Source organism: Epinephelus moara, chromosome 1, assembly GCF_006386435.1.
Source record: "Epinephelus moara isolate mb chromosome 1, YSFRI_EMoa_1.0, whole genome shotgun sequence".
NCBI lineage: Eukaryota > Metazoa > Chordata > Actinopteri > Perciformes > Serranidae > Epinephelus > Epinephelus moara.
This window is the reverse complement of record NC_065506.1, coordinates 8,561,917-8,575,551: the sequence shown is the minus strand read 5'-3', so window position 1 is coordinate 8,575,551 and position 13,635 is coordinate 8,561,917. Positions and strand designations below refer to the sequence as shown.

Here is a 13,635-nt window from a genome sequence, read left to right as displayed (position 1 = left end):
GCCCTTTTCACACAGAGCGCACAAAGCGCAGACCTCCGCCGACGAACCCATTCATTGTGTATGTGCTACCACCAGCGCGCGCCGTTATTGGACGGCGCATGGATACTCACAGAAAAGTGCCGCGAGAATAAAAAAAAAGAAAAGAAATAGTCAGATTGAATATTCCTTCCGCAACAATTTTAAGACCTTTGAGTAATGAATTTAAGACCAATCTGAGACATTTCTAATGAATTTAAGACATTTTCAGGCCTTACTTTTAGATACATGAATTTAAGACTTTTTAAGACTTTTCAAGGATCCGCGGATACCCTGCCTTAGGTCTGTACAGCCATGCTTTGTCTTTAAATACGTTTGCCGACAAGTCATTCTACTTTCAATTTTCTTGAGTTACCAGTGTTGAGGGTGCTGCTGTTGGTTGCTGCTGCTCGAGGAATATATTCTCAGTCTGGAGAAAAGATGTGCTCACTAAAGCAGCGCTCTTAAATACAAGTAGTGGGTTAGAATGTACCAAGTGGCCACCACATCATGGGGAATGGGACTCATAATTTCTTTGGATATTAGATTGTTGGTGCTTTCGTTTTGGTTAAATACATTAACATTTATATCAACAGACTAGTTGCCCAGTTTTGTTTAGCTTGTGGCAGTGTCTTTGTGTTAACCCCTTTATTTCAAAAATGTTCTCATCAGCCATTATAACTTCGCTAACTTGCGCCCCTGGATGAAGACTGACCAATCATAGTGAACCATCGGGCCAGCTCAGACCAGGGTCCGACAACAACACAGCAGTGCTCTATAGACTCTCATGCAGTCATTTCAAATTTTCTTCATTTTCAACCTGGTTGTCCCTGGGGCGTGTGTATTAATGACATTCCTTAACTAGAGAGGTTAGAAGGAGATGAACATTTCTTCCCCATTTCAAATCCAAAATCAAATCCTAAAAAGTGTAGGGTTACTTAGATAGCTAGCTAGCGAAGCTATAGCCTACTGACTGTATACACATGCTACTTCTGCTTTTTAACGATTGTAACACTGAATTAAGACCTAACCTGCTCTACAGGGACCAGTGAGGGGAGGCAGGGAAACTTTGCTGATATTGAACCAGCTGTGTGTCATCACAGTGTGTGCAGAGGAGTGGTGTTTGGCTTCCCCAGGACCTTCCTGCCTGTCTGCCAGCGTAGGTCCAGGTGGCACAGGAGGGAAGCCAAACACCATTTATCTGCACACACTGTGATTCCATACAGCTGGTTCAATATTAGCAAAGTTTCCCTTTTATATCTATTGTCTTCTGTCTTGAGGTTCACTTTTACACTGTCATCTGTAGCCTACAGTTCGGCTTTAGCTTCTAACTATCTTCATCTTTTTAACCTGTGTTGTGGTAACACAACGCTACTTCCAAAGTCAAGGTGAAGCCACAGCCAACATAACCTATGATAGACTTACATTTGCCAAATACATTGATTAGTTCTCATTCTAAAACACACTTTTGTTAAAAGTGAAAAGATACTGTTAAAAAAGAACAGGTCTGTAAGCTAAGCTCGAACAGTGTTATGTTAGAGCAAAAGGAGTCTGATCTTACAGTTTTCCTTATGATACTTAAATTACCAGAACTTCAAAGCCTTCTATTCTTTAGCCTCAGTCTTCTAGCATGATACATGTAGCCATCAAGTGCATATCTACCATAAGACCCGTTTCACTTCTTGTCGAGTCAACCAGAGACAACTGACTATGGGAGCTAATGTTATCTTTTAAATTACCTACAGCTGATAAAATTTGCTTGTGACATTTAACCTACAAAGTCAACCATCCCAGTAGAACTTAGATACTATCTTAAGTTAGCCTGAAATCAAGGACCAATTATTTTAAAAATTACTACTGTTACTATTATTATTTATCATAAATCTGCCACCATTATTGTGAACTGCATGTGCAATCTTGATAGATGTAGCAACAGTAACCAAGCGGGATGAGGCTTAGTCAGTGGTCAGTTATGTTCTTGTGTTGTCTTGAGTGGTGCACATTACTACAAGCACTGACACATGCGAGTCTGAAGTTTCAGGGTGTCACTCATACAGTTGTCAGTGGTCCAACTGTATCAGTTCTTTCTGTTCCTGCTGTGTGATGACACTATCAAAGCCTTTTCTCATATGAACTTGTGGCACGCAATGGGAGACTGTCAGTGTCAAAAGCATTCCAACCAACTAAACATACTCAGTTTGGTTTCGGTGAGGAATGCAGGATGCAGGACATGACACAAAAAGTATGATGTGGAAATTGCAGTGATTTTAAGTAGCTGGTTTGTAATGTGGTCATAAACAACCAAGTCTCTTGGCGTTCTTTGAATTTGAAGATTTCAGCTTTGGCTTTTTGCGACATCTTGTCACCTCTTCAGTTTGACATTTTTGTTGGCGTCATAGTGTAAATGACCCTTTCTTCACCCTTGGATGTTTGTTTTCTTTGAGTTTTGCGGCAGTGGCATGGTCATCCATGCATCTGCTGGCTCACTTTTAATTCTATCGACTGTGCTCTCTTCACACACGGGCTCAGTGACACATTTCACAGACTTTGTACGAGCAAGCTGGCAGGGTAAAGTCTGTTTAATGCCTGGTCCATCTGATTTGGACACTTGCATACAGTTGCTCCAGGTAATGTCTAGATAAGTTCAGGGATGCAGTATGTGTGAAAGAGGCTTCAGACACAAGCCACTATGGGATGGTGCTTGGCATGGAGGGCTGATCAAGGCTAAAGTGGACCACTCAGACACTTGGTGAAAAGCTTTTGAGAGGCACTTTCCAGGATTCCCGCATCTGCTCATGAGCATGCACAATCAAGAATCAAGCCCTCAAGTAGAAAAGTACATTTCAAGAGTCCCTGTCTGGGAATTAATCCAATGTGACTACTATAGAATGTGTGTCAATCCAGATATCTGCTTGTAAATGATCCTGCAACTACATGATCATGAGCTCACCTCATAGTGCTGAAAGCCAGGAGGCCATAGAACAGTGTATGCAACAGATTATAGGCCACATCTGGACGGAGAGCCACCACTCGCCCCTCTCCGGCTCCTTTCCTCTCCTCAGCTGAACCTCCTTTAGGTCTGCTGAGAAACGAAAAAGGCAGCCAGACAAAAGACAACAGTGATACATAAAACATTACAGCCAGACGCTTGAGAAGAGAGGCAGAAGGGTAGGTGGGTGGAATTGATATTATACAGATTATTCAGATTTCAGTAGCTGTTATTCAGATTTCATTAGCTGTTTGCGCACAAGGAGACACGCAATAATGCACACCCACGACCGTTTGTGTCTGCAGGAGTCAGCAAGCAGACAAACAGAAAAAAGGCCCGAGGGCAATGATGTCACTCCCACAATTTGGCCTCCCGTACTGAATCAGACGGACTCTGGCTTCCATTTGAATACAAATCCAATCTGTCTCGTCCTTCTACGTGAGGTGGGGTAAACTGGATTAAATTAATTCCTGAATTGGCAAATAGCCCTTTGTTCCATGAGGTTAGTATTCTAGCCCTCCAACAGCAGAGGGCGAGTTGATATGCTAATGTGATTAGTTCAATGCGGCCCCTCACCTTGCACCACAGGCAAATGAAGCTTTGAAAGGCAGCTGGTAGAATATTCTGTTTTCCAGAGCATGAAGCAATAATGCTTTTACTAAATCTGCAGTGATGTGCAGCAGAGACACAAGTGACTACCACTGGGTTTCTGACTTAGGATAAAAAAACTATACCAACAAACATAAAGGGGATGTCAGAGACTGCATTGTAGATAACACCGTTTATGGGTTAATCTTATTGAATGGTCCATAAAAGGTTGCCATATGTAATAGAGTATATCCACCTTTGCTCCAAGTGAAAATTTATTTTTTCTAATTCTAATAGTGTGTGTGTTTCATCACATCTTTCAGCAAAGCTCAGTGGACTGGTGGTTTTTACTGTTTCCAGTTCAACAAAATTAGCTGCTTTCATTTAAACATTGCCAGGACTGGGTCTGGATTGAGTCGCTTCTGTAAAACCTTGGACAGAGTTTGTATTTTTAGTCAAATACCTTTGGCAGTTCAAAAACACGTGCTAGAACTGAGCCCAGTGTGAGAAAGAGTCATAAAAGTGACTATTTTGGTAATGGTTCTCTTCCTTCTTGGTTTTTCCTTAACTGTAGATGAGAACTACAGAATTCTGATCTTAATCATATCTAACGACCAAAACCTTTACAGATGGAGATCCCTGAATGGAAATCTAATGAAATGGGGGTCCATGACTTAATGTGTCAACATTGTGTTATCAGTTTAGGGGTTCCTAACCACTTTACTATTGAAGCTGGTCCACATCAACCACAGGATGGATTTACTATAGAAAACAACTTGGAGTGATTGAATTTATTTGAACAATTTGCAAGTTAGTTCATTAATTCCATTTTTTTCTTCTTTTTTTATAGTAACATCTATTTTCACTGTGTCAAAGTCGGTTAAAGGGAAATGGTTATGTTACCACAGTATTCTCAAAATAACATTTCAACCCTAGAATATGTTAAACGTGCATACATATACATATTAATAACTTTAAGGTAGATATGACAAACTTGTTAGCATTTAGTTACACCACAGACATGGAGCAAACTTAACAGTATTTTTATTATTGTATTTGTCCACCTGATGAAGGTAAGGCCAATGTTTACTATCCTATTAGCTATGTTTTGGTCTACACCAACTCCTGAGGGAATTATCTTTTGCTCTTTGGCTGATAAATGCACCACTATGTCCAGCAGGTAGTTGCTATCTTCTATCAAATCTTTTTCACTGTCTACTGCATCAGGAAATTACACTGATAATAAGGGTGAGACCAAAACTGTATGAGCTGAAAGGTGCTTTTCCACTTCCGCATACAAGTAGTCTGATTTAAAATATTTTGGTGCAATAGAGTGCAGACCTTCATTGAAGCCTTATACCAATCTGGTTAGCTATTACTTGAGGTCAACATTGTACTGTTGTTATAGCCATTGTTTGGTCTGATTGTTGTGCTATAACAGAAAAGTCATAGGGTCACCAAAATCAATAGGTTGCTTTCTGTTTGAAGGGTAAATGCCCATACTTACAAACTTAACACCAAACTGGTCATTAGCTTTCAGTCTATGTTGTTCACAGAGAAACAAACAGAAGGACAGGTGGAGGAGATTGCTCAACTGCCACCTGATAATTTACATCAATAGAGTGGAAGAGTAAGAGAAAACTTGGAAATTCTACTTTCAACTATCTGATTCANCCCCCCCCCCCCCCCCCAAAGTAGAGCTGCCAAATGCTTCTTTTCATGTGACATCAGTGAGTTTCAAGAGTTGCACAAGGACACCTTCTGCCTCTCCAGCCATCACCTACCTCAGGTTCTGCAGTGCAGCCACTGCCAACATGCCGCTGAGCAGCAGCAGCGAGAGGATGTATGGGTATAACAGCAGGGTACCAGCCAGGCGCTCCAGTGTGTCAAGGGGCAGCAGGCCAAAGGCCTCCTCACACAGATACAGACTGGCATCAAAATCCCTGTAGGAGGGGAGGTGAAACGAATGAAGAGAGAGGAGGGAGATGACACGAGGGAGGAATAGAGCAAGGGGGGAGATGGACATAAAAGATATGAAGATGACACAGTGAGGAGGGAGCAAACTTGTTAGCAACTGAAACAGTCTATGGAATAGTATTTGATGCTTAACATTTATTGCTGAGGTGCTCACTTGTCTATAAATCAGTGTGTGGAAGATTATGTTTTGGTTATTCTGTTGATGAAGCTTAGGTTTCTGTTAATTGCACTCATGCTACAATAACTACCCAGGACCTTGCTCCGTAAATGAGGCTTAACTAATCTAGACTAACATGTAGTTTATAGGCTAAAATGATTGTGTTCTCATGCAACTAATTTGGTTCTATGGATGTAGTTAGCGAATCAATTTGTTAATAAGGTTAATTTGATAACAGTGCAATTTTATTTTGAAATAAAGGCAACATGAGCAGAGCTGAAACCAAGATCAACAGTAATATGAAGTAAATATGGCACATGCGCTTATATATATAGAGGTGAAAGAAAATATCGATTTACTTGAGTATCACAATAATATGTTTTCTAATACTTTATCGAGTCTCAAAAACACTTAGCGATTTTTGTTTAATAGTCCATATGCAAAGATTTGTGGCAGTGTTTCATTTTCTGTTGTGTTTTAACTTCTAACCACTAGATCCTCCAGTGTTGTTATCTATCTTCAGTCATTTGACTCTTCTACTCTTTTCAACTCTTAACAACATCACTAGCGTACACACAAAGGACATGGGCCTATGAAACAGACAGAGTAAAAACATCGCAACAGGCAGAGTTTAAAATCACACTATATCGCCTCACTACCAGTATCTTAATATATCACAGTTTATATAGACACTGTGTCATGATCCATATCGTATCGCAAGATTTTTGCCAATGCACAGCCCTTGAGTTCTCAACAAACCAAAAAATTACAACCCGAACCGAACCAAGCCGGTGAGTTGAAGCCTGAAATCTGCTCATCTGAGATCATCACATAAAATGCTGAGCCCAAGCCCAACCAAGCCTGACCCCTCCAAAAACACTTTTCGGCTTCTGACACTGGGACACACCGGCTGTGTGGTGGTGCAAGCTACGCTCCTCTCCAGTGGGAAAAGGAACCAGCTAATTGGATCACTGACTCTCCACACTATTTCCCCACCAAAGAAGCTCCCTGCTTCGTCCTGGAGGAAGGACAGAGCACCCTGCACCGAGTCTGGCTCTCCTTCTTCCCCTGCCTGCAGGCCAGACAAGATATTAATCAACCTATCAATCAATCAATCAATCAATCAATCAATCAATCAATATTAAAATTCTATTATATTTTTTGGATTTACATTTTAAATAAATAATAATTACATTAATTAAGCGCAGATTGCTCACTTCTTTAATATTTTCTATTTATGTATTACAAAAAAGTTGGAGTTTTTTGTTTTTCTTTTTTCCAAGAGCCCGAGTCCTGCCCGACCCGACCAATCAGTGGACATTTTCATCCCAAACCCTTCACAGCCCCTCACTAATATGAGGAAGGTATTTAGGGAAGCCACCCTACATGCACCAGATAAAGAAACTATGTGGCTGTCAAATAAATATAGTGGAGTAAAAAGTACAATATATGCCTCTGAAATGTAGTGGAGTGAAAGTAGAGGGCACAGAAGCATACAATGGAAAAACTCAAGTTAAGTGCAAATACCAAGTTAAATACTTGAGTAAATGCACCTTGTTACTTTTAACTACTAGTTCATATATGAAGTTTACCCTATGAGTCATAATCCAGCTGACAGCAGGTTTCGACTGAGGATCTGTTGCTCTTAACAACAACTCCAGATCATGTTCAGGACAGCTTTGAAGCACTAAAAAAATCCTGGCTCTGTCCAATCATCCACAATTTAATAAAGATAAGTTACTTATCCATATACGGAAAAAAAAAAAAAAAAAAAAACAGTTCTTCCAACTACTACTACAAACTAACTGGAAACAGCAATAACAAATCATTCAGGAACTGAAGAGACACTGATGCGTATTAATGACATGTTCATGTTTCAGAACAAATTGTGTTCTGTCAGGTTGACAGAAAAAGCTAGATGTGCACTATAATATAGAAAATGTTTTCAAATAAACTCTATCTGTGATCTCAATATGGTATAAAATTACAATAGAAACTTGTGTTTTTCGATAATAATAGTTTTACCCATTATAGCGGCAGAATTGCTTCTGGTGAACAGCCATACTGATACAAAATTGAACTGAAAATTGAGGAGGCATGGGACAATATGAAAATTTCATGCCACAATTATCCTGGCCAAAATATTCACAATATTATCCCTTTAATCATTAAAATGGCACTAAAACATACTGAAATCGTTTTTCCTTACATTTGGTGAAGAACAAAATAGTTGTATTATTACATTATAGAAAGCACACATCTTTTTTCAGTTAACAATCTTTAAAAGCCATTTATTTGAAATGGCTTCACATCTTACAATATGAAATATGCCAATGATTGATGTAGATCTTTTAGGTTTTCTGAGAGTGGTGTGTATGCAGCCTGTTTTTGCAGAGACTCTTATTGCTGGTTGCCTAGCAATGTCTTTGGGTGCTACTGGAAACGCTATTCACAATTATCCAGGTAATGGAAATTCACCACCATCAAGTTGTGCTTTTTATTGCAATCCATGAAAAAATCATATACTGTCCCATCCCTAGAATTGAGATTTTACAAAACTCCAGGCATACGAAACAGAAACCGTTAGAGCAAAGAAATCAGTCTCAGCGAGTGAGAGAAACCAGAACAGAGGGAGAGGCAGAGATAGAGCGGAGAGTAAGCATTGCATTTTCCAGCCTCCTGAATAATTGAAGGGCAAGTTGTGTGGCGTTGGGTTGTGAGCTGTGTTATCTGCCACCCTGGAGCAGCTATCCAGTGGCTGAGCTGCTCAACACACACGCACTGTCTCTGATCGATGAGAGGCCTGATGGCGTTACCCCGACATCTATTATTCACACACACTAACACTCCAGGTGCTACAATACTGGTGCTTATTGAGTAATACAGTCAAGCTGGATCAAGTCAAGAGGTGTAAGGGTGCAGTCTGTGCAGACTCTATGTATGCAGCACTGTGTGTGAGCACATCCTTGTGGCAAAGTATGGATTCATGACAGTAAACTTTTCAAGAACACATGAATCTGTTTGTGTGTGTGTGTGTGTGTGTGTGTGTGTGTGTGTGTGTGTGTGTGTGTGTGTGTGTGTACAGCATGTATGCATCTACAAGTGTGTGTTCATACCTTGTTGGCCCCAAGGCAAACTTTGACTTGATGAATTTAAAGATGTGTTCATCTGATCTGAGCTGAAGTGCTTTCTGAAAACACACACACACACACACACACACACACACACACACACACACACACACAGATAAGGTCACCTTGTCAGGGCTAAAGATCAGCATGCTGAGAGTATAAATAAGTAACCTAAGCTGAGATCATACGGTGAGCTTACATCATACCTACGAGTTTTAGATATAAATGAGGAGGAGAGGAGGGCTGCCATAGAGGGAGGTAGGAGACTGTGATGAAACAGGGAAATGAAGAGGTAATGAAGAAGCAGTAAGACAGAAAAGAGACGAGCAGATGAAGGAGAGGAGGGGACGAAGAGAGATGAGCAGTACAGAGTACAAAACAAAACATAACAATAAAAGACCAGAGCAGACAGACAAGGAGAAAATGTGTTGGAAATAGGAAGTGCAAGGAGGAGTGAGGAAGGATCAGAGCAAGGGAAGAAAAAGAAAAGGAGCACCTTGGCCAGGTAGTTGATGGTGACGGTGAGGAGGAGAACCATAGCACTGTGGAGAAGCAGTTTGCCCAGACGAACCAGCAGGCCTCCTGTCTTCAGACTAGACTGTATGAGCAGACAGCAACAACATATTTGTCAATACATGCAGTTTTTCTTCTCAATGCAATTTTGCATTTAGAAATTTGAAGAAAGCAGACACATACATCTTCACTTGTACACACTTTACGTTAGATACATGTATCTCTTTATCAATGTAGACATTAAATGTCAACACTGTCTGGCATGGCCGACATCGTATTTTCAGATCATTCACATATTAACTCAGAGGTGAGACAAGGTAATTGCTCTGCAAGTTGCTGGTAAGTTTCAAGTCTTGGCTATAAAGTTCCACCTCAGATTCAAGACCAACAAGTCTCAAGTCAAGTCCAACAACTAAACTTTTTTCTGAGTCCTAAACAAGTCATTATGTGCTGTACAGTACAGGCCACAAAATTGTAGCATGGGTATATAAGTATACAGTAAGCCCATTGTAGACTATTTGAATACCATCAGCACAGACACCCAAGATTAATGTCACCAATTCAGTATTTGACCAAATGTCACCCCTTCTGTTCCTGAGATATGATGCTGAGTAATGGCCAGCAAAGTGCTTTATGCAGAAAATTGCGATGTGATGTCTTTAACCTTTTGCATATAAAATGTCATCAATTCACTATTGTATGCTATTAGACATTTCTCCAGTACGAAGCTAGGGCTGACCTGCCTGCAGCCCAAGAGCGCGCGCTATATTAAATAATAGGGCACTCAGACAGCGTCAAACAACGTCAAAATACGTCCACTAAAAGTGCATTTTTTCCACACAGATAGGCTCGGATTGTTAGTATAATTATCCGACAACATAACAGAAAGGAGAAATTAATATCTGTGTTTACCTTTTAGCTGGATTCAGACATGTTCCTCTGCCTGTTGCTGCTCCCTCTCTCTCCTCGTCCACTCTTCAATTTCAATGAGCTCTGCATCCGTGTACGTCCGTGTACTACGTGTTCAAATAAATACGGGTGGTCATCAAATTCAAATGGCTCATCCAGATCCAGTTGGTCAAAAATTCAGGTGAAAATTCAGCCATGACTACTCCAAACAGAGTAACTCCTCGCGTTTATAAGGTCACTCCAGCGGTAACTTCCTGCAACAACTCAAATCTCGCGAGACGTGATATTTCAGAGCCAGACTTTCACTCTCTGAGTGAGTGTTTTGACTTGCCACAACAAACATGTACGAACTTTACCCGATTTTAACCAGCTGGATCTGGATGAGCCATTTGAATTTGATGACCGCCCGTATTTATTTGAACACGGAGTACACGGACGTACACGGACCCAGGGCTCATTGAAATTGAAGAGTGGACGAGGAGAGAGAGGGAGCAGCAACAGGCAGAGGAACATGTCCGAATCCTGCTAAAAGTTAAACACAGACATTCATTTCTCCTTTTCCTTTCCGAGCCTATCTGTGTGATAAAAACGCACTTTTAGTGGACGTATTTTGACATTGTTTGACGCTGTCTGAGTGCCCTGTTATTTAATATAGTGCACGCTCACGGGCTGCAGGCAGGTCAGCCCTAGCTTCGTAATGGAGAAATGTCAAATATTGAACATCCTATCACTCATTTAGATAAAAGTAGATTGGAAAATAGGGCCCAGGTTGAAAAAACATTAGTTACCCTTTAAGAGACCTTTAAGCTCCGTCTCACGCACGCAGCAGGTGCTCCAGCGGACTGATTTTTGGGTAGCGTATGTTACATATTTGTTGCACTGTAAAGCCCTGGGTTGGATAGAATTTTAACAAATCAGAATGTAACATAAAATGCTGCATGTGAATAAAACTTGTTCTCTTGTTGAAATTAAGTAAATCATATGAATGAAAGTTGAGCTGAGAGACTCAGACAACTGAAACTGATGCGAAAGAACAACTGTTGGTCTTGCTAAACCTCAAAAACACACTGTCCACTTGTGATAATTGAGTCATTTTCCAGAGTGATGTTTCTTTTATTTGACAAATGATGCTTGGCTGAGCACAAACACCAGCCTGCACATCAACCAAACAGCAGCCAACACTTTCATTTTTGCCATTAATATTAATTAGCTACATCTGAAATAGTTTTTTATTTAAACTAGTAAAAGATTTAAATAAAGTGCAGTCTGTTGTCTGGAAAATGAAGAGTTGATAATGCTGCAGTTTTTTAATAACATTTATTTTAATGTTTGGACTTGGAATGAGATCAAATCAAGGCTGTCAAAAATCAAGCCTGAGGTCACCAGAATCATAATTCAACATTAACTGGTCAGAGTCATGTGAGTCACGTCCACACCTCTTGAACATATTAGAATGGGTTAAACATGCCTGTTTTTAATGAAAACGTCTCACCATAGGAGCATGTGTTACAGTATACAAATTATCTAAAGCCACAAATGAAATCGTTCTCTCCAATTTCTGATTCTCAACCTTCCTCCATCTTTCTCTCCATTCCACTTTCATCCTGTCACATTAAATGTTTCTGTAATTGTTACTGTGATAAGATCTGATTTAACTAAATTACATTTAGACCTGACAGGAAAATGTGTCCCCAGCATACAAATTGGAATTAACTTCTGCAGAAGCAGACTGCAGCACAGGCCTCTTCACATCATGCAGGTTAATCTTCCATCTGTGTTTTGTAAACAAGCTACCACAACTGTCTGGATCTTTCTCTGTGGGACGCTGATACACTAACAGTGTTATATTAATTTTCAGCGTTCCCAACTCCTGCCTTTTCCGATTTAGAACTTTTACTTTAATTCTCTGTATTCATTACTCTCTCTATCTCACACACACACACACACACACACACACACACACACACACACACACACACACACCAACCTGGCAGTGTCTGATGAAGAGCGCAGCTACGATGAAGCTTAGGACCAGTGATCCCAGTATCATGGAGTTACAGAACTGGAGGAGCCACACACTCAGCAGACTGCTCACTTGAACCAGGTACATAGTGGTCACCTAGAGAAACGCATACATAGTGTTATGAAACTTAAGCCAGTATCCTACATGTCACATGGCTGCAGACACCAGCAAAAAAAAAGTATACTGTTGGGGTTTCCGTGAACTTACAAGTTGTAACACTGCATCATAGGGCTATTCAAGTCCACAAATTGAATTTAGTTTTGGCCATTAGTGGAGATATGAAATGGAAACCTCCAAACATCAGACATAAATCTCAAATGTTTCATCTTTGGAATAGACTTGTGAAGATGTCTGATCAGACACTGACTAAAAAGATATTTAATTTAGGACAATTTGCACGGTCATCTCTGGGCTAATGAGTTGAAATACTTATTTTATTTGAACACTTTGTCATTAATTTTCCAGAACAAGTTACTTTGTGATATTAAGAAGATTAGGATCAAAACGTTTCTCTTGTACGCCTCTGCGAACCAGTCAAGTTGCACTTAAAGTTTACATCTTGCCGCCAGCAGCACAGAAGATCTATACAATCAGCACAGTTTTAGGGTGGACACCTAAGATTAGCTTCACTAATTCAGTATCTGACCAAATGTCTCTCCTTCTGTTTCTGAGCTCCTGTTCCTAAGCTAAATGACATTGAGTAATGGCCAGAAAAGTGTTTTTGCAGAATATTATGATGTAAGAGTAAAGTTGACCTTTGACCTTTTGGATATATAATGTCATCACTTCATCATTTTATACTATTAGAGATTTGTGTGAAATTCTGTCATAATTAGCATACAAATTCCTGGGCTATGGCTAAAACATGTTTTGTGTGGTAAAAATAACCTTGACCTCTGACCTTTCACCACCAAATTCTAATCAGTTCATTTTTGAGTCCAGGTGGATGCTTCTGCCAAATTTGAGGAAATTCCCACAAGGCCTTCTTTAGATATCGCATTCACAAGAGTGAGACAGACGCAAGGTCACAATGACCTTTAGCCTGGTAAGACCATCCTGATGACGTGAGCTCAACATGCAGGAGTGCTCGCCTCGACAGACAAACTCCTTCAGCCAATCAGCATAACAAAACACCAGGGAACATCTTCACCACCAACAGAGCCAGTTGATAAATCACGTTTTTGACAAATCCAGACAGAAGAATGGCGAAAATGTCTCTTCCTCTGAGAAACTCTGCAGGTGCATATTCTTGTTCTTTTTTAATTGTTCCTATTGACTCTATTTCTGCAGTACCTTCACTTGTTGCTGTGTTTACTCTAATAACATTAGAGTT

At 40.2% G+C, this 13,635-nt stretch overlaps 1 protein-coding gene across 3 annotated transcripts in view; it reads right to left on the bottom strand.

The window, feature by feature from the left end:
* Nucleotides 1-13,635, bottom strand: part of dpy19l3 (dpy-19 like C-mannosyltransferase 3) — a 104,533-nt gene that overhangs the window by 51,962 nt on the left and 38,936 nt on the right. For 2 of the 3 annotated variants that reach the window (XM_050049991.1, XM_050049983.1), the window contains exons 9-13: nt 12,267-12,398; nt 9,354-9,455; nt 8,843-8,916; nt 5,377-5,535; nt 2,966-3,097 (exon numbers count right to left, since the gene is read on the bottom strand). In XM_050049991.1, the coding sequence (XP_049905948.1) occupies nt 2,966-3,097; nt 5,377-5,535; nt 8,843-8,916; nt 9,354-9,455; nt 12,267-12,398 (599 nt within the window). The remainder of the gene's footprint in view (nt 1-2,965; nt 3,098-5,376; nt 5,536-8,842; nt 8,917-9,353; nt 9,456-12,266; nt 12,399-13,635) is intronic. The other variant, XM_050049999.1, reaches the window with a different exon arrangement.